This window comes from Cheilinus undulatus, linkage group 6, assembly GCF_018320785.1.
Source record: "Cheilinus undulatus linkage group 6, ASM1832078v1, whole genome shotgun sequence".
Taxonomy (NCBI): domain Eukaryota; kingdom Metazoa; phylum Chordata; class Actinopteri; order Labriformes; family Labridae; genus Cheilinus; species Cheilinus undulatus.
Window position 1 is genome coordinate 17,020,795 of NC_054870.1, and position 26,820 is coordinate 17,047,614.

The window sequence follows — 26,820 nt, forward strand, 5'->3', positions numbered from 1 at the left end:
GTGGATTGGTTTCTGACTTAGATAGGTTTATAGTGAATTGTTGCAATCAGGTTGGATGAAACAACAGAAGGATGTTGTTGATATAGATAGTAAAGAGTTGGGCCTTGTCACAGTTGATAACCTAAAGTAATTGGTGGTCAGCACCAGCTTTACTGACCTGACAAGCATGGCCATGAAAGGAATCTCCATGTACAAGGTTTGAAAGTCATTTTCAACTATAATATATAAACACAACACATTTTAAAAGCTTACATTTTAAATATTTCTGAGTAAAAAGATAATGAAGCATCTCGTAAAATGACGAGGCATTTCCTTCCTACATATTTTCCGAACTCTTCAATGACATAAAAAGAAAAGGGGATGAAATGTTAACTGTAAAACCAAACAGACCAAAGGAAATGAGGGCAGGCAGTGTAATAAAACAGAAAGGCAGTGAACAGTCCTGTTGAAACATACTTTCCTATGCATGCGAAGGGAATGAAAAACAGAGAGATGGAGGGTTACAGAGAAAGAGCCTGTTTAAGATGATCCAGCAGGATATTACAGGTAATAAAATGAATGTGATTCGGTCAGTTAGGAGGTGGAGAAGAGCTGGAGCCCGAGGGGGGATGAAGTTGAGGATGAGCATGTCTTTTGAAGCTGATACGGGATCAACGTTTCAATTTTTCACTTAAAATCTCACAGTGAGACCTGGAGGAGCACAACTGTGATCTCTGAAGAGCATTCCAGGTCAGATAACTCTCTGAAAGTCTGACAGAAAACTGCATGGACCTGAAAGACCATGTCCTGAAAGAACAAGGCTGACATGTTTATCTGCCCAAGCTCTGCTGCTGAGACCCATGGCATTATTATGTTGCAGTGCTCTTATGTGATTTAAGTAAGGATCTTCTGTTTATAAAAGAAGTATCCAAAAAGCAAATCTGAAAAGAAAGAAAGCATGTGCTTAAAGAGTTAAAACTGTGATAAAGCAGGAATTTTCAGGCTTCAGAGGGTCATTCTGGTTCAGCCTAAGGCCTTTCCTTTGTGCATGCCACAGAAAAAGACAAAGCATTCTTCCTGCTTTATATGAATCCAATATGGACGACAGCATACACAATGGAAATGAGTCTGAGGAAAGAATAAAAGGCCTACAGGCAGGAACTTGAGTTGCTTTTACCCTCATTCCAAATGCAAAATAGGGTTGCATCATTTTGATAACCATGCTATAAAAGTGAGACTGACTTTCATGTTGAGGTAAATGATTTATGGGTCTGTAAAACCAACAGGGAAAAAGCAAATATTCTAGACTTCTCACTGGTTTTAACAGACAACATCACATCACCTCCCTTTTAGCATCTTTACACTGGCTTCCCGTTAGTTTTAGAATTGATTTTAAGATCTTATTGATTATTTTAAAAGCACTGAAGGGTCTGGCTCCAATCTATATACGAGAACTTTTAACCCCCTATGAGCCAACCCGCAGCTTTAGATCCTCGGGCGCGGGCTACCTGGTCGTTCCAAAGTCGAGACTCAAATCTAAGGGTGACAGGGCCTTCTCCATCAGAGCCCCTTGACTTTGGAACGACCTGCCTGAGGAGATAAGGCATGCAGAATCATCGACATCTTTTAAATCACATCTTAAAACTCATTTTTAAAGACTTGCTTTTACATGATGTTGTCTTCGTCTTCATCTTATTTAGTTTTTATCTTCTCACAGATTCTTACCTGTTTTAGTTTAATTTCCTCTTAATCTCTCCCTTACTCCCTGTCAACCTCATTTTATTTCCTTGCCCCCGGCTGTTTTTAATCGTTACTGTCTCCCTCACGTCATTGCTTTTTTGTCTTTATTGTTTCCCTTTTGTTTACCTCTGTTATAATATGTATCAATTTTACTGCTTTTACAGATTTACAGCTCGTTTTACCTCTCTTTACTGTCTGTTTTTGCCCTCTTATTTACATTTTACTGCTTTTTCTCATTTACCTCCTGTTTTGTTTTTACTCCTCCTTGTTTCTCTTTTAATTTCTCATGTTTTAATTCTGGTCTAATGTTGTCTGCATGTCACGTTCTGTCTCCTTATCTTTTTTTTGGGTTGTTGCTTTGTTCTTCTGCTTGCTTCTGCACTTGTCAAAGCACTTTGTAAACCCATGTTTTTAAAAGTGCTATACAAATAAAGTTATTATTATTATTACTAAATACATGGAAAAGATTGTGCAGCAGACATTTGACTGTAGAATCAGGTGTTTTATAAAGTGTTATTGCTAGTTATACTAGCAGGTCAGCAAGACTGACCGATGATAACCACTGTTTTCTTTTTAAGTCATGATGCATATCAGCCTTAAATAATAGGAAAGTCTTAATGCTGAACTGTAGATACTATTTTTAACTGTCTGAACCAACAATATAAAAAAGGCTGTGTTGGTGTTTTAATGCTAGATTTTGGCCATTGTTAAAATATTGATAATTATTATGATTATTAATATAGATAAAATTATCAAAGAAGAGCTCAGGCTAAGGAGTCTAAAAATTCAGCATAATAACACCACCACACAGAAACCCAGTCGCCAGAATTTGATAATAGCAGTTACACTGATGTAGCAGAGACAGTGAGACAGAAAATGCACCTTTCAATCAATGCACAAGAAACTCTTTCCGCAGTTAGTTCTGCCCAGATCAAGTTTCTTCCTTGTGATTGCAGAGTGTGATTAAAGTCTGATGTCCAACAAAGTCCAGTAGTGAGCAGAGATCAGTTCATGAATGTTCCTTCCACGGTTCCAGCAAGTTAAAAGTCTTGGATGAAAGCAGGGCTCATATTAACTGTCTGAGGCAGGAGAAGGGTTGCATGTCTTTCTTCGGGTACCAGTGGGCTTTTCTGCAGCAATCCTGTCTGGATGACATCAAAGGAAGGAAGGAAAACTCTGTACTCAACCATCCATTTCTGACTGCACTAAAACAGAGCAACAGTGGAAGGCAACTGGTCTGCTGCTTGAATGGCAGTAGAATGGCCCATAAGGAGAGGTCACATGACTTCTATTACCTGTGGACCCCCTGCAGAGTCTCCTCAGGTCTTCAGTGCATCTTCTCTGTAGGTGTTGCAAGGGATCCTAGAATTATGAGTCCCTCTGTTTAATGACTCCTTGTTCGAACAACAAACAAGCATGTTCAAGTTTGCTAGGCCTTTTCTGGTCCAGTTTTGGTTCAGCCAAAACATTTTGCATTGGACCTTTTCAAGAAGTATTTGCCTGATGAAAGTCTAGCAAATTCATCTGCTTTGCAAGGGTAGAGGTACTGTGGAAAGTCATCGCCAAGTGGAAAATCTGAACCAGTGTTGGGGGTAATGGATGGGACACATTACTTTCACTAAGGCCATGGTTCTAGTCTGTAGGGGTAACTAGTCTGTTTTCCTCTCGTTTTCACACAGTCCTGATAGAGCATTTATGACCACATATCAATGTGACTCCTCCACTGTGTCTCTAGAAAACACTATAGGTCTCTGTTGAGTCCTAATATCCAAAATTTAGGGATATTAGTCTGTTTTTCTTCTGTTTTCACCTACTCTTCTTAGAGCAGACAGACGTGTTCTGCGGTCCCGCTGAGCATGCATATCAAACGCTGAAAATGATGTCAGTGCATACCTTCTATTATTGTGTGTGTAGCTCCCCTTTTTTGTGATGGATAGGCAAGCTTGGCACCCCTATGGAAGGATGCCGAACAAATAGGATCGTAAAGGTCAGTCATTTGAGTCCCTTTCCAACTTTTGATGGTGAAAACACAAATGCCTATTGTGCCATAACAAAACTTTAAAATGTCTAACTCCTTTACTCACTTTAAAATGATTTTCAAAAGAATTGGTCATATTGATTATATGTCACAGGCACAGTCGGTGTACCGTACTGAAGTCCATCTCTTCCATCTGTGCCAAGACAAAGGAGGTGTTCCAAATGTTTCAGTGTGTTATAATACACCTCCTCCCACAAAAGTCAATCAGACTGGACTTTGGGACTCAAGCGTGCTTGGGCATGGTACAGATTGCCTAATGTGTGGGTGTGCCCACTGGATTTGTGACACCAGGCTTTCCTAGGGCTTAACATATAAATAAAACCTGTTGCTTCATTGTTGTGGTTTTAGCATGTTTGGTTTGTTGCAAACTAGTTGCAGATGTACATCAGGTTCATTTGCATGACATGTTTGTGGTGTATTACTCACACAAGCATGACTCAAAACATGTCATTTGTCTGGATCTGCTCTTGGCGATAACACATTTAGTAACCCCACTGAGCATAGTAGTCTTTCATGACAGTGCTGTAATGATCTTATGTCATTATTATTTAGCTGTACATTTCATGCATTACACAATTTGTACAGTATGAAATGTATTACTCAGTAATCAGCGAAGAAGCTACAACAGCCGATATGCAGATATGGGTTGTTGTTGATGCAAATCACAGTGATCCAGGATCAATAGAGTGCAGAATAACACTGACAGAAGTGGCTGCAGGAAACTATTACAACAAGTGAACAGGTTCATATTTAACATATAGATGGCTCACTTCTCTTATTCAAAAATTGTACTGGATGTCTTCCATCCTTCTCTAGTTACTCACCTGCTGATACACACAGGTGATGAATACAACCTCAATACATGATGGGAGACTGAGAAGAGGTTGTTCACTTGTAGATTAAATATGGACAACTTGAAATAAGATAAAAACTAGCTGCTTTGTCTATTGCAAACTCTACTACACAGAATGTATGAGCTACCTAATGGAAATGTCATCTGCAGTTGCAGTGTGCATTGCATTGCCTTTTGTTGCATGGAATTTCCCTGAAGCTGTGAAGCAGAGCTGCCATGTTTCCCATAAGAAATGCCAGTAAACTTCTGTAAATTACAGATTTTTCTTATCCTGTGCAACTGCACTGCACCAATCAGAGACTTCACGGAGTAGATCAGCAATTTCAGAGTGCCAATAAGTAATACTTTCCCCACATGAAAAGTGCTTTCGGCCCTCATTTATCTAATTTGCTTAAAAACCAACGCATATTTGGGTGTAGAAATCACCTTACAGCAAGGTCCCTTTTCGAGTTATGAAACGTGCAGATCTGGCCAATCAGAACATTCCAATGAATAAGTGATGGTAAATGCGATGGCTGATTGTCGTTCAAATGTGTACTCACTGTTCAGCCGGCCTGGATTTTCCAACATGGAGATACGAGATAGGAGAATGAAACCTGCTCATGCAAGTGTTTATACCAGACATGGCACCATAGAGGGTAACAGTGTTGAATGGACCTTTTTATACAAAAAGTTTCAACTGTTTTCTATTTTTTTAGATAACTAGCCTCTATACTTTTGATTGCTGTTTTGAAGAAAATGCTGGGAATGTTTCAGTGAAACAATTAAAGCCTTTTGTTTATGTATGAATAACTTGTGATTCATACAGGCTTATACTCATTTATTAATTGACACAATTAAAGCATGCAGCTTTAATTACCCAGTGCAAGAAAAACGATCTTGTTTATTTTCTGACTTTTTCCTGGTTGCAATTTACTCTCTCTTGTTCTCATGTAGCTCTCTCTCTCTGTCCATCATGGATCCATCTGCTGCTGAGCTGACAGGCATAAGGTGCATACAAGCAGTGTTGCACTTGCACTAGTTTTATAAGTCTAAAATGGCCTGAAATTATTTGCTATGGCTTAACACATAAATCATTATAACATTTTTAGAGGAAAACTGTAGGTGTTTATGGTATTAAGTTATAAAACATAAACTCAAATAGTTAAACAAGGGGAGTTTATTATCTCCCAATCATTTAGGGAGGGCCAGTGGGATGAATGGGTGGGCCAAGGCCTTTAAGGCCCTCCCTTGATGCCGTGTTTGGTTTGTATTGGGTTCGATGGCAACATGGCATCATTACAACAAATAAACAAGTGTTCATTTATTATTGTTGTACAGCTGAAAAATATACAGAGAGAATTTAATTTTAAAAAAGGCATTGCCTTGAAACAGCCTGTCTTGACCTTTGGTTGAGGTAAAAAACAAAAAAACAAAAAAACAAAACAAAAATAATCCATACCTGTAATGTACATACATGATTTACATAACTCAAGTGTTTGTAAACACGAGACTGTTTTTGGTTCTATGTTTACAAACATCACTTGTAATCAAACCCTTAAATAGATGGATTTTTTTGGCTCGAAAAAACTGGACGTGAGTCCAATTTTACGCATTTGATTAAATTTGGATCAGTGGGTGTAAGTTTATTAATACTCCTTTCAAGCTAATGTGATATAAATGTAACAGTGAAGATTTAAGAAAGAGGAAACTACATAGCTAATTGGTTCAAGCAGCTATTACTAATATTCATTTTTTAAATATAATGTAATGATACAAGAGCTGTGCTGAGCTACAGCTCTCTGACTAAAGAGACTATCTCATGTAAAATATGTAACAAACTGATTTTTTTCTTGATATTTTTAAACTGTTGTGTGAAAAAAACAATTAAAACAATAAAAGTAGTAGCAGTATGTTATTTAATACTGCTGGAGTTGAGTCAAAGCCTTGTATTTCCATTTTTCTTTTTCATAAAACAGTGCTGTTGGTTACCCTTTACATCCGTCAATAAGTTTTACAAATTTCAAACCAATAAAAAGTTTTCAAAAACCTGCTGACTATCACCACTCGGTGTTAAAATTCATTAAGAATTAAATTTCCTTATAAGTGGTGATTTTGGAGATAGGTTTTGACTCGACACTAATGATATGTATTGATATTTAATAATTGTATGTATACAGGTAATAAGAAATGAACCAGGACACATGTACGTTTTAGCACAAATATAGAAATTTATTTCAGAAAGGGAAATACAAATCTGACACAGTGTGTGTCAGCAACAAACACCTTCAAGTGAAACACAAAAAGTTCTTCGGGCCTTTCTTCACAGTGAGAAAAATCTCAAATCCATCCACACGTACTGTACACCCATCACACAATTGCACTTGTGAAAACAAGTAAATAATCAAAACATTAAGTCCATCCATCACTCCTTTTCTGACATACTGTAACCACTGACATTTCCAAACATCTTCCCTGTTCAAGACAACCAATCACATACCGAGTCTCTCTTGTGACACCTCTGTCGATAGCAGCTCAGTTCCTTAAAACACTTACCTCAAAATTACATCAGCCAAACATTTTTCATCTGATAAACATGTGCAATGTACATGGAGGGAAAGAAAGGGCTGCATGACTCAACTTTCAAGATTAAGGCCATTTTGAATCATGGTGAATTATTGTCTGCTTTAAAGGTGCTAAAGTTTAGTGTGCATTTTTATTAGAAACATATCAGCTACATTTCTATTAGTAGAGAAGCATTTGTCGCCTTGCACTCCCTGCACTTTCCCTTCAATATGAAGGACTTAATCAGCTCCGTTTCCACTTCTTCACTTTACAGACATCACATTGAGAGGGACATCTCAATCAGTGCATCATTTACAATTAGTCTGAGTTTCAGTGGGCTGGCACTCTGACAAGGCACATATTTTACAAAAAGAGGAATATGTATAACTTGAAAAAAATTCCCCCATTTATCCTTTATCCTCCTTCCACAGATCATCAAGTCTCTCAGGCCAAAGAACCATGTTACAGCAAAAAGCAGGTCAGTTGAGCACATTACACTTAGGTTTCTGTCTGGTTTGTGGACTTCCTCTGCCAAAAAAGCAGAGGTTGTTTGCTTCAGCCTGGTTTCTGGCTGAGGGCCAATTGAGGCTGAAACCCCCGTCTGGATTCGTACTGAATGCTCCATCAGTGTCAGTACCATTTCAGCAAACATCCTGATATTTTCACCAATAGGGCACAGTGTTATCAATCTGTCCCCAGCTCTGCCAGCCAGGGAAGAGTCCACTGGACATGCGTGGGCTGCCAAACTGATCAAACTCCATCTCCAGCACCTTCACTCCTCCGTTTTTGTGCTCTGATGGTTTCTTCTGCTCAGCAGAGGTTGGGGGGTTTGTAATGTTCAGGTCCTCCCCATTCCAGCCAACGTGCTTGAGGGTGTAATTTTTGCCATCATTGTTGTCCCAGTAGGTCTGATCCTGGACTTTGAAGCAGATGCAGAACTCAATCCGATTCTGTGGCGGGATGTGAGTGGGGAGTTCCAGGACAAATGCAAAGGTGTCAGTGTCCTGGGAGCTGTAGACGTTGTTCATGAAGGTGCAGTCAATGTCAGTGAAGCTGACCCATGAGTCGAAAGTTGCTCGCAACTGCACAGACTTCTCAAACCCGATGTTCCTGACTTTGATGGTGCCGGTGAGCGAGCGTTCCTGCAGCGAGCAGTTCTCCAAGCAGACTGAATTCTTAAGCAGGCGGTTCCGGAAATCCAGGTAGTCTGCTGAGGGCTGCTTAAAGTCCAGTGCCAGGCTGCGCACTGAGCTGATCTTTAGATCCATTGTGGCTGCTTCCAGGTCTGTCATGTCAAACTGCAGGTCCTCTATGATTCCCCCGCAACTCTTGTTCTGATACGGCTCATCATCAAACTTTGAGAAGATGTGGATGGCAGTGAGTGACATTCCCTTCATGTCCGCAAACACCACTTTCTTCTTGCTGACCTTATTGTTGTTCCAGCCCCCGCAGCTGCCATCATCCACGGCTTTCTGCTGGTTGCTGAGGCAGGGCCGCAGGGGTTTGTACAGCTGTTGCTTGTGGCTGCAGGTGGTGGATTGGTTGGCTCGGTTCTTGGCCTTTTGCAGATCCTCATAGGAGCTGAGGAAACCGCGGAGCGGCGGAGGAGAGTGGCTGATGTAGAACCTCATGGCCACGTCTATAGGCATGACTGGACCAGGCATAGCTGATGGACTGAAAGATCTGAGCACACTGAGGGAGGGAGCGGGGGAGAGAAGGAGGGAGTGAGTGGAGACAGGGGCAGAGAGTTTAGAACGGCCCACACTGTGTGCAGTTTTTAGCAAAGCACTGTCACTTTTTCAGACCTATTCCAAATAATGCTTTGATCACACTTTTGCAAGTTAGAAGTCCATCTTTTTTGCCATTTCTGCATGAATAAATTCTCACATAATGTCCTCTTGTGTTATAACAGATAAAACTAGATGCCAAAACTAAATTTCTGTCACAATAACAGTCATAAAGATCTCACAGTTCTACTCCATGTAACATTTCATGCCTCACTTTTGCAAAAACTCATGCAGTGATCCTTACCTTGTCGCACTCATTAAAGAAATAGAAGGTTCCAGAGAGGAAAGAACTTTCAAAAACTTTTAAGTCCCTTTGAGTTGCAGAAATGTATCGAGCAGCCTCTTCTAAAAGTGCATGCTCTCGTCAAGCCCCCTTTTTGTCTTCCTCCTCTCTTCTTGCTCTCTTCTTGCCTTTTAGTGCCGGGTTTGCTCAGCACTCTGGGATTTCAACTGCCACATAGAGACAATTTGCATATGCTGTCATATGGTCTCTCAAGCAGCCAATAAGAATTTAGTTGAATTCCACACCAGCCAATCAGCGCAGACTTGAACTGGCTGCCGGCCAGCTGATAGGGGAGTGACGCCTGCATGGGGCTCATGGCTGGGATACCTCAGCCTGTTGCTTCAGCTGCTATTTGAGAAACATGATGGACCCCTGCTGGTGTGAGAGATAATCTTCAGAAGGCTCACGGCTGACTGTTGCATAAAAGGCTCTTCCCTGGCCTGGCTGGGATTCCCAGGATGAACTAACAGTGACTGTGCACAAAGAAAAAAGCCATGATTTAAATATAATTTAACAAGTTTTAATAAGCCTTCCTGGAGATAAGTTAGAACTTAGTGTACCCACATGATGGCATCTAATATTTCTGTACATTTCCTGTCATAAGATTATGTTAATAAAAAAGAGACTTAATAAAAAAAATTGAACCAAAAAGAAGTTTCACAAATAGTTAAATATCACAACCAAAAAACTGTGTTATAAAGGAATTTAAATGTCAACATCAGCAAATTAACCTACACACATTTTTTGTGTAGTAAGTCTAAGCTAGACTTTCAAAATACATGCAAACTTAAAAGTTATTGCTTGCAATTTCAAATTGAACCAACACACCTAGATAATGTTGTTTGGGTTGATTTACTTCTGCATATACACTCACCGACCACTTTATTAGGTATACCTGTTCGATTGCTTGTTAACACAAATAGCTAAAAAGCCAATCACATGGAAGCAACACAATGCATTTAGGCATGTAGACTTGGTCAAGACAACTTTCTGAAGTTCAAACTGAGCATCACAATGGAGAACAAAGGGGATTTAAGTGACTTTAAATGTGGCATGGTTGTTGGTGCCAGATGGGCTCTTCTGTGTATTTCAGAAACTGCTGATCTACTGATCAGCATCTCTAGGGTTTACAGAGAATCGTCTGAAAAAGAGAAAATATCTAGTGAGCGGCAGTGTGGACGAAAAATGCCTTGTTGATGTCTGCGGTCTGAGGACTGTTTTGAGATGATACAGTAGAAAAGCAACAGTAACCCAAATAACCACTCGTTACAACCAAGGTATGCAGAATACCATCTCTGAATGCAGAGCACGGCAAACCTTAAGCAGATAGGCTACAGCAGCAGAAGACCACATTTCCTTGGCACACTTTGGGCCCCTTAGTACCAACTGAGCATCATTTTAGAGCCACAGCCTACCAGCGTATTGTTGCTGACTATGTCCATCACTTTATGACCACAGTGTACCCATCTTCTGATGGCTACTTCTGGCAGAATAATGCACCATGTCATGAAGCTCAGATAATCTCAAACTGGTTTCTTGAACATGGCAATGAGTTCACTGGGCTGCAATGGCCTCCACAGTCATCAGATCTTAATCCAATGGAGCACCTTTGAGATGTGGTGGACTGGGAGATTTGCATCATGGATGTGCTGCTGACAAATCTGCAGCAACTGTGTGATGCTGACCACGTCAAAATGGACCAAAATCTCTGAGAAAGGTTTCCAACACCTTGTTGAAACTATGCCATGAGGATTTAAGGCAGTTCTGAAGGCAAAAGGGGGTCCAACTCAGTACCAGCAAAGTGTACCTAATATAGTTGTGGGCCTAGGCATTCGGAGAATTCTCCACAGTTCCCATACTGGTATTTGACTCCAAGGTTAAAAGTTGTGAAGAAAACAAATCAAAGGTATCAACACAACAGAGCAGCAGACACAGTTATTATTGTTTCAGTTGAAGGGCTTAAAAAATATTTAAGTTTACGGATGGGCACAAAAGTTGGAATGAAGACTGTCAATAATTTTGCATGAGATGTAATAGTTCAACGGGAAAATGGTGAAACTGACCTATTCGTCCCTTCCTCCAACGCAAAATGCCAATAACATTTCTGTAGTTCCACAATTCACTTGGAAATTTGACTTGTAGACCTTGAAAAAAAGCCATAACCTGTGACTGATTTGTGCACATGTGTTGTCCTGAAATGATTCAATATAATAAAACCAAACCACAGACTTTGTCTACCATGATTCACATAAAAGAGCCATCTCTTAACATGTCTGTAGACTGCACATCATTATAGCCGACTGGATGGAGGCAGATATTTTCTGCTCATTCTTTTATTTCAAAAGTGGATGGGATATCAGACAGGCCTTCATGCCTTAATCATGGTGATTTTAGATGCTGTACAAAAGTTTACACAAGAAAAAAGCCTTGACATTTGAGAATCTGATCATGGCTCTGTTCCCACTGTGTTAGAAAGTGTTGTTATCTGACCAAAATATCAGACAAGTCATTCATGTCAGGATCCTAATTAAGGTTGGCCATTGTGTCCTCACAAACTACGCAGTGCAAACCAGTTACACGACTTAAAAAATCAGGTCAGAATATGCTTGCAAGCACACAGTGTGAGCCTGGCTCGAGATAAAAGGCCAGTTACAAGACGCACCCTTTTTTTTTTTTTGTTGTAAGAAAACGTCCAACTGTCTGTTTTTTACCAACTTGCACCCTGGACTTAACACGCGCTATCTGAGTTTAGAACGATGGTGTTTGGTCCGGTTAGAGAGAACTACATTACCCATAATCCTATAGTATCACAGGATATCTCTAATTGATGGACACGTTCACCACTCAGGAAACTATCTATCTATCTATTTATCTATCTATCTATCTATCTATCTAGACATCTAGACATCTAGACATCCAAGCTTCCATGTATGATATACAAACATTAATATTGATACTGAGTAAGATAGCTCAAATGGAACAAATTTATTGGTAAAAGAGAAAATTTTGTGTATTTGTATCACAGGGAACATTATTTAAGGTGAATTGATTAAACTGTGATAGTTACTGATGATATTCCCTATGAACTCATATGCTTTCAATTCATGTTTGGTTAAATTAATTAGATTGACTTTAATATGACAAAAGAAAAAGCTATTCCTGTTGCAGACATCCAAGATTTCATGGTTTCCAGTTGTTCATATTCATGCCAAACTATTGAAAATCTTCAAATATAAAAGCTGAAAAGTTTCCAGATTCCTTGTCTTGGTCACAGTTGTTGCTGTTCTGTCCGCCTTACATGTTGACATAGATGCTATTTTTAATCATTTGCTTTATTGATTTCCACAGTTAAATATTATCCAAGTGACAGAGTTGACTTTATTTAGAGAACAGAGGCCAGTCAGGGAGGATTTTTAACAAAAATCAGACATGGGCAAAGTAAAGAGTTTCTTTCCACTGTAATTAATGTGCCAAAAAAAATATTAACTCAGTCAAGATTGGTAAAATCTCACCTAAAGTTTAAGATTTGAGTTAGCAACATACTGAGATTTTAAAGGCCCTGTTTGTACCACCTGTAGGCCTTGTTTAGTGACTTTTTGTCCTGTGTGCTCTTTCTGACAGCAAATGAGGTGTTGACAGGCCTGTCAGACACCTGGTTTAATTTATTTCAGTCAAATCCCATCTGCAGCCCTTTTTCACTAGAGGGAGAAAAAAAAAACCCTGTTTCATCAAATTAGGGGATATACAGCATTTATTAAAGTATTCACCCCCTTGAATGTTTCACCCTTTCAATGATTTTATAAATCAATAACAATAAATATAATTTGGCTTTATTTTGAGTGTGGTGAATGTGTCTCAAGTAATTGTAGTATAAAGACACCTGTGTCTGGAAGGTCCAGTCACTGATTAATTAGTATTCCTGGCTACCATTTCACCATGAAGGCAAAAGAACACTCCAAGTAACTCAGTAGAACAGTTATTGGAAAGTATACGTCAGGGGATGGATTAAAAACAAACAAACAAACAAAAAAACAAGTCACTGAACATTCCCTAGAGTTCAGTACATAAAGGAATGTAAGGAATATGGCAGATCAGGCTGTCCTCATGAACTGAGTGACCGTGCAAGAAGGAGACCTTTTATAGGCACTGTATTTTTGACAAAAAATCTGAGATTTGTCAGTTTTTATTTTGTGTTTTCTCCTAATAAAGCAAAGGGAGAGAGTTTGGACTTTAGCGAACGTTTAAGTCATAGGATTTCTCTTGTTGCTCCAACTGCTGAAGTAAAGACGTATCTAACACGCCACTTTCACATGATCAGATAAATGACAAACAGGTTTATCATATCTTTGACTGGCTTTCTCTGGGTAACTAAAATCAATTGCAAACACAAGATTGCATCATAAAAATAGCATTTTTAACAATGCAGTTAAAAGTAAGTAAACTCAGCTGTTATTAATAAGGCATTTAAATGTAATGAAGGAAAACAGTACAAATATTCTACTAAATGAACAAAATGTATATATGACACGAGAAACATACAAAGAGCTCGTGCAAAGCTGGATTTGTGTCATTGGATATGTCTTCATGTTATTTAACTGTTAATATCTGCAACTTCTATTTTTACCTCAGGCTTAACCTTTACCCATGGTTTGCTTTGTATCATGTGCACAGAGATCCGTTTTGGATGAGATGTAGTGGACATGCGCTCCCTGCATGCATCAGCTGTCGATTTTAGTGTTCATGTACACAAGGTATCAGATAATGGGTATTTACTCACTTTGGGTTTCACCTATCATGCAGCTTTCAGGTGATCATTCCAAAGTTAGAAGTCTGGGATGTCAAAATAAACAAAGGTTAAACACACTCAGATCACACTGAGGCAACAGCTCTGTGAGTTTATGAAATGAAGGTTCAATCAAGCGAAACATGAGGGAGACTGGCAATACCTAAGTTTCACTGAAAGGAAAACAATCACACACAAGATGTTACCACACTGTTTATCTTGTGTTTGCATCTGTTTGTCAGACAGTGTTGCTCAAGATTTACAAAAAGGGAATTATCTTAAACCAACACTCTAGACTGCTGATTGTTTTATAGTGAGATAACAATGCATGCATTTAACTTTGCAAACGGCTCTGACTCTTTTTGTTTTATCATCAATAATGCTGCTATTTTCACTCTTAAATGAGCAGAGGTTCAGTTCAAAGAATTTATAACAAAATTTTCCAAACTCTGAGAAAAAGTCCATTAACACTTTAAGTGTATTTAAAGACTTGTCACAAAAAGTGACAACTTTATCTATTTATGGCTAAATAGATAAATGGATGTCTTAACAATCAAAATAGAAGTTTATATTTCACAACTTGTCTATGAACAGGTCAGATTGGGCCTCAGTCCCAGCATGCACTGGGCAAAAGGCAGGTAAACAGATGGCACAGACTGCCCTGTCATCAAAATGAATAACCCTCACCATTAATATTTACATAATAGGCCTATATGGATGAATCTGAAATTATTACTGGGTATAATGTATGAAAGGTATAAACACAGAAAGCATTCATTGTTTCTTCTTGAGGTGTGTTTAATCTTTCCTCTACTCCTTGGCAATTGAAATTCAGTGACCTGAGTTGCACGCTGTTCTGCATGTGTACATATTGCTAAACAAGATCTGACAAACAAACCATAAGTCAAACAAAGAGAGAGAAATCACAACGTGTTTTAGAGCAAATTACAACATATTAAACAAAGTCTATTTTTAAACATCTAAAAAAGGAAGTGGTCTGCCTATTCTCAGAATCAGAAAAACTAAGCATAAGAACTATAAGCTTTAAGGTAAGCTACTATCTTGACAAAACTACTTCTACTAATGGTACATTTACACTGTGAACAGTATTAAACATGTACATAGCTCTGTCACATCACATGTTGGTTATGTTAAATGCATTTTAAAGCCCAGTGATGGCAGTAGCCATTTTAAAAGTGCCGTGTTAGTTAGTTTTTTTTTTTGTTTGTTTGTTTTTTAACTTGAATTCTAAACAAAGTCTGGCAGTGACATCATGAAATAACCACATTTCAAACATTACTAAGAAACATTTCTAAGATAAATAGAGGAAAAGGTCAGAGATCCTATCCGAAATTGAATAATGTACAGACCTGTTTTAGAAGTAGTGATGCTAGCGGTAGCTCACTTTGGCTCTGCTAGCTAACATACAACACCCTAACCATACGCAAGCTACATAGTTATTGTTACTATATAAGCAAATGTAGCTAAATTAACCTTTGGAATGTAAGCTTTAGCAAGCTAAACCTAATGTAGCTACATAGATAACATACCTAATTAGCTTACAAAGCTGCTTTGTGAGCTTAGCTTTAGTTACGTTAGCTCATTAGCTCGGTTATCTACAGCTAAGTTAGCTTTATCATTCCTAGCTAAAGCTTACTTAGCTACTCAGATACATAGCATGTAGCTGCTTTGTGAGCTTAGCTTTAGCTCCATTATCTCCATAACTAAGGTAGCTACGTAGCTAACAGGTAACAGAGCTATGTAAGCTATGCTGGCTGAATGTTGATGATGTGTTCATGGAAGATGAAGCTTTTTTTCCTATAAGCAGACCATTTACTCTGCTTAATTAAACACTTTGTAATAACATTTTCTTTATTTTCATCCTTTACAAGGAACTGCATGTTTTACACCTGAGTCTGTTTGAAAATGGCTTCTTTACCAACGGAACCTGATCTGTTCTAAGAAGTAAGTGATCTGAAGTAAGAAGGAAGGACGTTGTGACATTCTTGATTTCACAGTCAGAGAAAGAGAGAGAGAGAGAGAGAGAGAGAGAGAGAGAGAGAGATGTTTGAATTCTGGGCAGCTTGTTGGCACAGTTACCGTTCACATAGTCACCACCCTGCCAGCAGACAGAAGGGATCAGGAGAGGATCAGAGGCTCTGATTGGCTGACAGCTGTTATATGACTTAAGAGGTTGACAGCTCTAGAGTTACTAGGTTACATATCATTCCCTTAGAGCACCAACAACAAGCAGAGCAGAGGTTAATATCCTGCATACCTGTATAAAAGCCAGAACCAAAATAGTCCTGGTGCATTCCATCTGTTCAGCTTCAGGGCCAGGATATTCAACAATTGAATCTGGTCATAAATGATCTGGGTTTATAATTCCACTTTTTCTTTATCTGCTGTCAAGCGATTTGTTTTATCCTTGTCCCTGACAGGATCAGCTTGATCCAGATACAGACTTCTGGGCCTGGTTTAATCTGAGCAAGAATGAGCTAGATTTAGTAATCCAATTTTTCTACAGAGGATTATGTAATTAAGATCACTTTTTTCCAGATTTCTCATAGGAAAACTGGGCAAAATCAACCTAACCTAAGGAGCAACACACTATCACAATACTTACTTTATCCACAGGAGGTGCAGCAATCCATACAGACTGAATTTAATGTATTTTTCCTGTCATCTGGCCTGAATCAAGTCCTTTGCTGGGACCAGGATAATCCAGAGTTTTTGGGTCCAAGTAATCCTGATCTAAATGTAAAGTTTTGTAAAACAGAAACTAAGGATTTTTATCTAGGGATGGGGAGCAAACAAATAAGGATGCACCCTGGTTCCCTATTCTGGGTGAGATGACTTCAGAGAGTAGGTTCTGCACCATGAGGGTTGTCTTGAATCACTCTTTGTCTGGGCCCTCCAGTTAGACCAGTTGGCCTTGGGAGACCCTACAAGTGGCTCATGCCTCTGACGACATAACTCCAGGGATCACTGGGACACACAACCATCTACGTTCATTCAAAATGTTTCTCAGATAAGATGTTTGAATGAAATTGATAACACTGTATGAAGCTTTATGCTCATTTATTTTGAGTAGCGTTTAAGTTTTCAAGTTAAACTCAGGCACACTGAATGTACAGAGTCATTTTATTGCCGATTACACCTGCTCACACTTAACACCTCTAATCTCAAACACTATGCCTGAAAATATATTCCATAGCCAATGACATGCACACCTGACAAATACCAGGTAAACCAGTGTGTTTCTCTATACAGACATGGGCTAAGTAGTACAGAGTGATGAGTCTGGTAGCTGAGCTCATACTTGGCTGATCCTGGTATTTGTCAGTTTGCGTGTCATCGGTTGTGGAACTCAGTAAAAGTTCAGGGACTGATATCCATTCAGGGCAGGCTAAAAGCTGCTCCACTGACCACAGAATGGGCTTACCACTGTGAGAGATGTGTCTTTGATGGACTTATATGATCTTTTATAACAAAGAGATCATTTTAAATAATACTTAGCATCTTTTATTTATTTTACATGTGTTGATATGCTGCTTTCATTTTCCATTCTTACACAATTGTATCTTCTTTCTTCTGACTTTTTCTTGCAGTTTTCCTAGAACCCTCTGTCTTCATTCTCTGTGATGTCGGTGTTTTCCATGACTGTCATTTTGTCCCAGGATCTTATGGGATGATCCAAGTTTCTACATTAAAATAAAAAAATCTGGGTTTTTGTCAATTTCTTCCAAAATGTCTCCACAAATTTCCTTGAGTCAGAAGTTTTGGGGAAAAGTTTGGCACACACTTTTGTCATGTTCAAATGCAATGCAAAATTTGCCAAACTATCTATCAATGAAGACCATTTCTGTTACCATTCTCATGCTGAGTCATTGATCATTTTGAATGATTTGTTCAATTTGTCTAATGTTTTCAGAAGTTTTTGATGTGCATTAGCTCAGGACATTCATTGTCTTAGACATCCGCTCTGCTTTACAAAATCTTTTGTTCCATTAAAACACACGTGTGCGTGACATGCATTGTTCCTGATACACCTCAAACAATGTACAAAAAGATTCCACAGCTGTTTTGTTCTCACCTTGCAAAGCAGATGAATACGCCCAATGCAAAGCTCCCATCTGAACTGTTTGGGCCCGGTTAGAAAGTGACAGGAACAATCAGCGTCGAGGGGCAGTAATTTCAGCCGTGGATGCTGCTAAAGCACCAGTTTCACCTGAACTAATTCTTCGTTAAAAGAAGAACAAAGTGGAGCGCACAGGTAATCGAGTGGTTTAATGTGCAACCTATGTACACGGATCCTGGGTTCGAATCTGGCTTGTGGCCCTTTACCGCATGTCTCTCCCCACTCTCTTCCCTGTTTCTGAGTCTATCCCCTGTCCTTCATCTATCCAATAAAGGCATGAAAAGGCCCAAAAATAAATCTTAACAAAAAAAGAAGAAGAATAAAGAACAGCAGTGAGTTATTTTCTTTTCAAAAACAACAAAAGCTGTGTACTGACATGTCTACAGTCGACATAATTCGCGTTATGCAGCTCTAATGGAGTTTACTACTTCGTTAGGGGCACAGATGCAGCTCGCTGGCGACTACGTCATGTGTTTTGTTGCTCTGATTGGCCCGTAAAGATGTGACATACAGAACGTTCATCCAATCACCCTCCAAGTTTTTATTCAAAGCCTCTGCCCTTTAGCAAACACAGTGTATTAGTGGTTTTCCAGATGGATGAGTGAAACAAATCCATCTGGCATGCCAGGTTAGTTTTGTTCAATGTCACCAAAAAATTTCAACCTAATCATTTTCTTACATCTTAGCAAAAACACACGTACCTCAATCAGTAGCTAGCAGTGAACTAAAGATGTCACTTATTGGAAGCTCACTTTTTGTGTGAATATCCAACCTTTTATATGTAACACTCACTGTGACTTCAGTGAAACTTAGGTTTTATCATCATAAGCACAGTCTCATTATTTGATAGCCACAGTGTTTTAAGTAGGCCGGTATGCAATGGCACACAGTACAGGTGCTTCTTAATTTTGACCCTTGGCGTACTGGGACATCTCAGCACAGCGGCACTTCTCATCAGTTTGCTGGTACGCTCTCCTGTCCGCCACAGCTGACAGCTTTAATGGATGATTCATGACAGCATCTAAATAGATGCATTCTGTGGCGCACGGTGCTCTGTGTACCATGACATTTATATCTGTGCACAAATCCAGGTGAACTCACCAGCCACTGTTGGAGGGAAACCAGAGATTAAATCGTTCACCTCTCCTGGACAGTGATGTAGCACGCGAGCGCAGCACCTCCTCCGCCAAGGAGCTTGATGCTCCACTGACACCTGTTCGTACTGAATGAGACATCAACACTAACAATATTCAATAACAGTATTCAGGATGACCCAACAGACTGCTGGTCAAAGGATCAAGGGATGCAGTTTTGTTCAAAGAACAGCAGTGTGGGATGGGCTGATTAGTCTCTAAATTTGGTGACAAAGACAAACTAAATTCACTGCATTTGATATTTCTATTTCATTACAGAGCCTTTTTACTTTTTATGTACAGTATATAATTTTGTTGTATTTTTTATGTGGTTATTTCATGTTTTTCTAAAGATTTATTTTAGGCCTTGTTGCCTTTATTTGGAGAGGACAGGACAGTAGATGGTGTAGGGAATCATGAAGAGAAAGTCAGGAATACTAGGACTATAAATCACTAACAGTAATAGGCTTACTGACCACAAAATTATCTATTTCAAATGCTGAGTCTAGTGGGAAAATAGCATTTTATTTTTCTTATTTAATTTAATTTAAGGAGCTTTTTTGTTTAAAAGCGTGTCTTCCCCACAAAAATGAAGTTTATTTTTATTTAATTTTCCACGTCCATGTTGACAATGATCAGATTGCTGTGAACAAAAGTGACAGTGGGACATTTGATCCATGTGGATTTGACTTGGTGACTGTTTTTGTTATTTCTTTGTAGATTAAAAATATTCACATATAAACCACGTATTGCCATTTAGCTAAATTACTACTAAGAAGTGATTTTTGCTCCATACTGCCCAAATTAGTTGTGGGATTGTGTGAGAAGGGAGTATCAGCACTTATTTTTTTCCACTTAAAGCACTGGATAGCCATGCCTCGTACAGAAAGCAGCACTACTTGGATTAAAAACATCCATGGCCATCCACACACATTAAAGCCTTTACTGGTCTGTCATCAATCATTTATCCAGTTTTACAGGCTTTCATATCAATCTACACATTGAAAGATCTGGGGGAAAATATCCCCTTGTCTAACACCATTACTTTACCTAAACATGGCTGACACAGTGTTTCCCAACCTCACCTCCATTGTCCGGTGAGCCAAGAGTCTCATAATATACTTTCAGAACAACTGAAGCAGTGAAAACAGTTTCGTTCTCAAGGTTATTTTGATTTTAACTTATTTTTGGACATTTTTTTCGAGCTTTCTTGGTTGTGGCCTTTATTGACCTTCTATACTTTTCAGATTTGTTTCTCTTTCAATACTTTCAGTGTAAACCTCTCATATTAATGTAATGTTCGTTATGAATACTTTTAATTCAGTGCTAAGAGACAGCCAGACTGTTATTATATAAAGCTGACTTTGTCATGTTACATAGAGCTGTACAGGTCTTCTGAGCATGTGGATCATTTGATAAAAAAGCCTGGCTTATGTCTAAATATATTTTCTCCTCATAGTGTTAGTTCAGTTGGTCAGAGATGCCTTGGCTGCACTTTAAACAATGCGTTGTGTCCTAACATCAAACATCACAGCTACAGAAATAGACATGAATGTCAGCACAGAGATCAGCAGAGCAGGCAGAGTAAGCAGGTCAGATAGCAACATGTGCGACATTCGTGGGTGTCCTCGCAAGACAAGGTGTTTATTGTCAGCTTTTGATGACAGGAAATGCAAAGCAGGAAGTAACAAGCCTGTCATGGCAGATGGAGAAACTGGATTTCAAGGTTTTGATTGCTGGTCTGAACGTATTTCACATAACTTTAACACCTATTGTATCATATTTGATACATACTTTTATGATACCTCTATCTAATAAATATGATCATAAATGACAAAAAAAAAAAAAAACTTCTAAATACAATCTGAATTATAAAAATGCCCTCAAGTGGATTATCAGTTACCAAAAACACCTAATGTATCAAATGAGAAACACAAATATATATGCTAATTTTTATGGAAATTTGGATTCTTTTAGATTTCAGTAGACAGTGAAATAAACATTTCAGTTTCAAAAAATTTGAATTTTCTGGCTATAATTTGTGTTTTCAGGCTTTAAGGGGTTAACAACACCATTGAAACCAAAGTAAATATACACAAAGCCAAAGAAAGAAACAGGCCCAGGCGTTATTATCACCGGTTGTACTCAAGGGTGGAGGGTGTTTTTTTAAATTTGCCAAACACCTGTGTGAGCATGTGTACAGGCTTGGTTTTAAATTGAAATAATGATACAGGGTGGGGAGATTTAATTAGGGCCTTGCTAGCACTTTAATGGATGACTGAAGTCTGTATTTAGGTCACCAGAACACAGAAGTTTGATAACTTCTAAAAAAAATTTTTAAAAAAATCAGAGTTTCTTGGTATCCAAGAGATGTTAAAACTCTGAGAAACTTTGTCACTTCAGTCACCGGTGAGTCAAGTCTGTTTCATAAGGAGAGGAAACTAAAGCTCTGAGTCAGCTACTATAGGGACTGAGTCTGTGAAGCTAACCTGGTCTGGAGCAGGTCTTCTTAAATAAACCCACAGTTCCTCCCTGTCTCCTCCCTGTGACAGAGCAGGAAACATGGTTTCACTTCTGCATTCTGTCACTCATTTATTCAGTTTATAACTGGAGCATTATTCATATCCATTCAGAGTTTTAAAAAATCCCATGTTAATTTACTTTAGATGTATATAAAGGCACTAGACTACAATAAATATGCATTTATTTATTGAACATGACATGCTTTAGTTTATGGGCATAGATGAAGGGGCTGCATTACTCCACACCAGAGACCCAAAGTAAACTCATAACAGAGTCTACTCAGGGCCTCACTTTGGCTAGGGGCAGCCCTGATCCAGATTCTTTGGTTCAGCTTTGTAGGGCTGGTTGTTTGGTACCATTTTGGCTTGTAATGACAATGGATGGAGGAAAGGAAGCTGTCACTTAAACAGGAGCTAGCTACCATGGCTAATATTAAAGAGCTGTTTTGTAGCACAGGTGTAGCACACTTGTCAAGGTTTATTCGGTTGATGGTACATCCTCGTTTCAATTAAAAGCATGTTTATGACAAAATGAGGAATGATGTAGAACTCTGCTGGTGGTGCCATCATCAAACAGCTTAATAACCCAGTAAGTGACATTGAAAATGTTTTCTCAAACACTGGGTGCATCTGAAGTCTCTTAAATGATTTGTCCTCAGTCAAGTTGGAAGTAGTTTCTGACCCGTCCTTAAAAGGACTGCCTCAAAGTTCTTAAATTGTTCAGATGACATGGGATCAAGGAAAGAGGACAGAGATCTGAGGACAGATACACAAGGATACACAAGAGCAGTATTCCCAGAAAACTTTCTTCCGAAAGACAAGCCCCTTTATTGGATATCACTCACTGAATGGGTGCCAAAAGGCCACCCATAAGGGGGGTTTAAGGGGAGAGCTTTCTGGGGCCCAACCAAATTGGAGACCCATGGAGGTCAGGAAAATCATGGTCCAATGTAAAGTTAAGCTGTGATAACCATATAACCATATGTTATTTTTTTTCAACCTGGATAGTAACCACTCTTATCAAAGCAACATATGTTTATTTACTTATGCTAATATAAAGCCTTCTTCAAATCTAAACTACTTTTCTTAAAGCAGAATTGAAATGATTGAAAAATGCAAAAACATGGGTTGAAAGTGACAAAAATGTGTAGAAAAGGTGATAAATTATATTGAAAAGTGGCAACAATATGTCAGAGAGGTGAAAATGGGTAAATAGAGGCAAAAGATAAAGGTGGAGAGTGGGAAAAGATGGGTTTAGAGTTGCATCAATTGGCAAAAAATTGTGGTTGATATAGGATGAAAAGTGGCAAAAGTAGGTCAAAAGAGGAAAAAATAGGCAAATAGTGACACAAATAGGTTTAAAGTACCAAAAAAGGTAGAAAAAGAAGTGTAAATGTGTTACAACTGGCAAAAATGTATTAAAAGTGGAAACAAGGGCATAAAATTTTGGTTAAATTTGCACAAATTGTTATAAAATGTGGTAAAAATGGGTTAATAGTAGCAACAAATGGTAAACAAAGGCAACAATAAGGGAATAGTGGCAATAATTAATTAAACTTGGAAAAAAGGCAGAACAATGTGGTGAAAATAGGTTACAAGTGACAAAATTTTAAATGGCAAAATGGGCAAAAAAGGGGCTGAAATATGATTCAAAGTGGGGTGCCAAAATGTGTTAACTGGCAAAACTTGGTTAATGGAGGCAAACATAGACAGAAAGTGGCTAAAAAGGGCAGATAAAGAGGGGAAAATTGATGAAAATTTGCACCAAAGTAGCACCAAAGCAGCAGATCCAACACACATACATGTTTACTATCAATAAGTAGCAACTATGCATGACCATTTTTCTAGGTTAGCCAGGGGTCCAGAGAAATCTGTGGGCAGGCCTACTGCAGGGCAATGGACTTCAGTCAGACTTCACAATATCAGAAGAGTTTAATGATGGGGGAAATCTGACCTTAAAGCAGACTGGAAAAATGATGAATGGATAAAAATAACTGAAACAGAACATTAACATCAACAGTTTCTAAAGGATTTGTATGTGATGAGACATTTAGATGTATATCATGAGAATATATCTTTTAATAACTTCAATAAGATTTTGATGATGAATTAGACAAATTGACTTGCTTAGGTATGATCTTTGGCAGTGAGTATGCCTTTTAATAGAGTATCAGCTTCCCCAACAGACTAGATTAATATTGCTTAAAAAAATGTAAATCAAAATGCAAAGTTGTGCCTAGTGTTGCTGACTAATGTGAACCTTTGGACTTGATCATAGTTGGTTTTCAGGGTTTATCAAAGAACTAAAGCCTTAATCAAGTACCACAGGTAAAATAAAGGCAGCCCACTGGCACACCTTTAGTTAATGTTCATGTTAAGGTTGATAAACAAAGGTAAGGGTGGATCAGCAGCAAACGTGATTTGCATGATCCTGCATGTAGTACATTCTGCAGGAATGTTTTCTCCTTCCTTTATAAAAGCTATTAAACTTCATTTGGCTCCACCTCTGTTAACAATAGACTGTGGAGAATCTAGGTTACAACCCAACCCAGGGTAACCCCAGACACACGCCTGTGCAAAATGCACGTTTCACTTCTTATGGCCTTGAGGACATTCACTCAGTGATAAGCTAACTGGGCATTTCCAGCTCTAGACTTCACCTGAACATGATCCTGAGTCTCCTGAACATGATCCTGACCAGAGTTCAGGTCTGACTGGAGGTTTTGTTCTGTGCTGTCTAGTTTGAGACCTGTTTGTGGGTTATATGACATTTAGGGCTGATTGTTACACAACACACTCACCAAGTTCCCTATAGCAGTAGCTTACAGCCCAGGCTAATTGAATGTTCTGCCCTGTGTTTCTTACTGAGAGCCTTTTTGTTAAACATATCTTGTTTTGCACTTGGCCCGTCACTTCTCGTCTTCACATGAGCACACACAGATGTGTCTGACATGTTGCTTACTCTTACACACAAGGCTGCTGTCCTGCTATGGTGATGAAGGGAGATGCCATAATGAACTACAGAGGTCACTGCTGGTTCATATGACACTCCAAGACACAAACCCGCAACCAGCGTCGACAGTTCTGGAGGAGACCCAGCTCAGGTTGATGGGACTAATTCAAAAGTGAAATGATCACTGAAGAGGAAGAGATGTCAGAGACATTGTTGCTGTCTGTGAATGAGTTGCTTTGCTCGTACAGTGAAGGACAGACTGTTGACATGATCAGCTCTTCACAGCAAGCAACAGACGTTTTTGGGTTTTTATGTGCAGGGAGATGGTTTTGAAACTGTTGATTGTAAGGACGGGGTCATTTTTGAAGGAAAACCTCTGTTTTTGAAACCACCTGCCAACATGTGAGCTCGGCCTGTAGGTCTTGTAGGTCACTTTCACCACTGTTGATCTTTCTTCAATTTCAAAGTAAAAACAGATTTATAAATCCAAACAGGAAATCAATTTAAAAGCATTAACAACAATAATGAATATCTGTTAAATATGTATAAGAGACAGAGACACTAAACCTGATTTTATAACCCCAATTCCAAAAAAGCTGGGGCATTGTGTAAAATGCAAATAAAACAGAATGCAACCATTTGTGAATCTCCAACCAATAAGATGTTGAAACTGAGACAAATTAACATTCATGAAAAGTATCAACTCTTTTTGAATTTGATGCTAGCAAAACATCTCAAAAAAAGCAGGGATGGATCAACTAAAGGCTGGAAAAGTAAGTGGTACAAATGAAAAATTGCTGGAGGAGCATTTTGCATCCAGTAAGGTTAATCATCTGCAGGTCAATGATATGACTAGGTATAAAAGGAGCATTTTAGACTGGCAGAGTAAACTCCATATTAAACATCTTTAAAAAATCGATGTTTTAGTCCATTTTTTATCATTTTAGCCACTAGCTGCTAATGCTGGATGCTATTTTGAATCCCACAGTGCACTGTGAAAGGCTTGGACAACCAATGGGAGACTGGGCCGTCATTGCATCATGCTTTGTCAAACAGCACAGCATCTCCTGTAGGTGGCCTGAAACATGGCCCTCTGTGTCACTGCAGACAGCAACAGCTTTGAATAATGGTACAAACATACAGTAGCTCATACAAAAAAAGCATAAAGACTTTATTTTGTAAATATGACAATGTTTGGAAGATTTTTTGTCACAGAATAACTTTTTTTTTTTCTTCACTTTGTTGGTTACCAGAAGTAGAAGAACAAATACTTGTAATATTTTTTAGTCAAGAGGCATTACTGCTCCAAACATAATCCTAAAGCTCAGGTTGTCTTAAAAAAAAGGATGTTTAGAGCTTGACTGTGCACCCCAGGGTTGATGTCTTACAAGCCTTCTAAGACAATAAAAATCCAGACAAGACAAAATGGTTAGAAAATAGCTGAGAGCTTGAATGGTTAAAGCTGTATCATGCAAAGAAGAAGCCATATGTGAACACGATGAAGAGATGGAATACTTTCCTGTGGTCAGATGAATCAAACTTTGAACATCTTTTAGAAACCATGGACAAGTGTCCTGTCATCGCTTGTTATCAGTGCACAATTTAAAGCCTGCATCTCTGACCCCTTCTTTCCACATTCACTGGCTGTGGCACACTATGTAGCACAATGACATTGCTCCAACTGAAGGTGAGCGACCTCACACACAGGAAGCATGTCTGGAGTGCTGCATGACGCCTCGCAGCCCTGACCACGTTGAGATGAAAGGGATAGGTTTGGCAGGGGCCAGTTCTGAAAACAGACCTGCTGCGTATCTCCATTGAAGAGGAGCAGAGTGGCGCTTCTGGGAAGCATAGCACGAGCAGTGAAAATGTTCTGATTGACTAGAGAGGGGACAATGTGCTCCTCAGTGCACTTCTCAGGCAGATTGCAGTGCAGGCGTCATATGTGGGATTTGGAGGTGAGGTTGTCTTGTCCAGAAATACTCTGTATAAATACATCAGTGTAAGTACTTAGCTTGTACTATATTTCTTTCATTAAAGATTTTGCTTTTATGCTCATTAAGT

At 38.8% G+C, this 26,820-nt stretch overlaps 1 protein-coding gene across 1 annotated transcript; it reads right to left on the minus strand.

Moving 5' to 3' along the window:
- Positions 1-6,796: 6,796 nt before the first annotated feature.
- On the minus strand, positions 6,797-9,372 carry LOC121510613 (protein phosphatase 1 regulatory subunit 3C-B-like). Its single transcript, XM_041788744.1, has 2 exons — positions 9,186-9,372; positions 6,797-8,846 (listed from the first exon to the last, which is right to left on the minus strand). The coding sequence occupies exons 1-2, from the start codon at positions 9,197-9,199 to the stop codon at positions 7,817-7,819; spliced, it is 1,044 nt and encodes a 347-aa protein (XP_041644678.1). The 5' UTR covers positions 9,200-9,372; the 3' UTR covers positions 6,797-7,816.
- Positions 9,373-26,820: the final 17,448 nt, after the last annotated feature.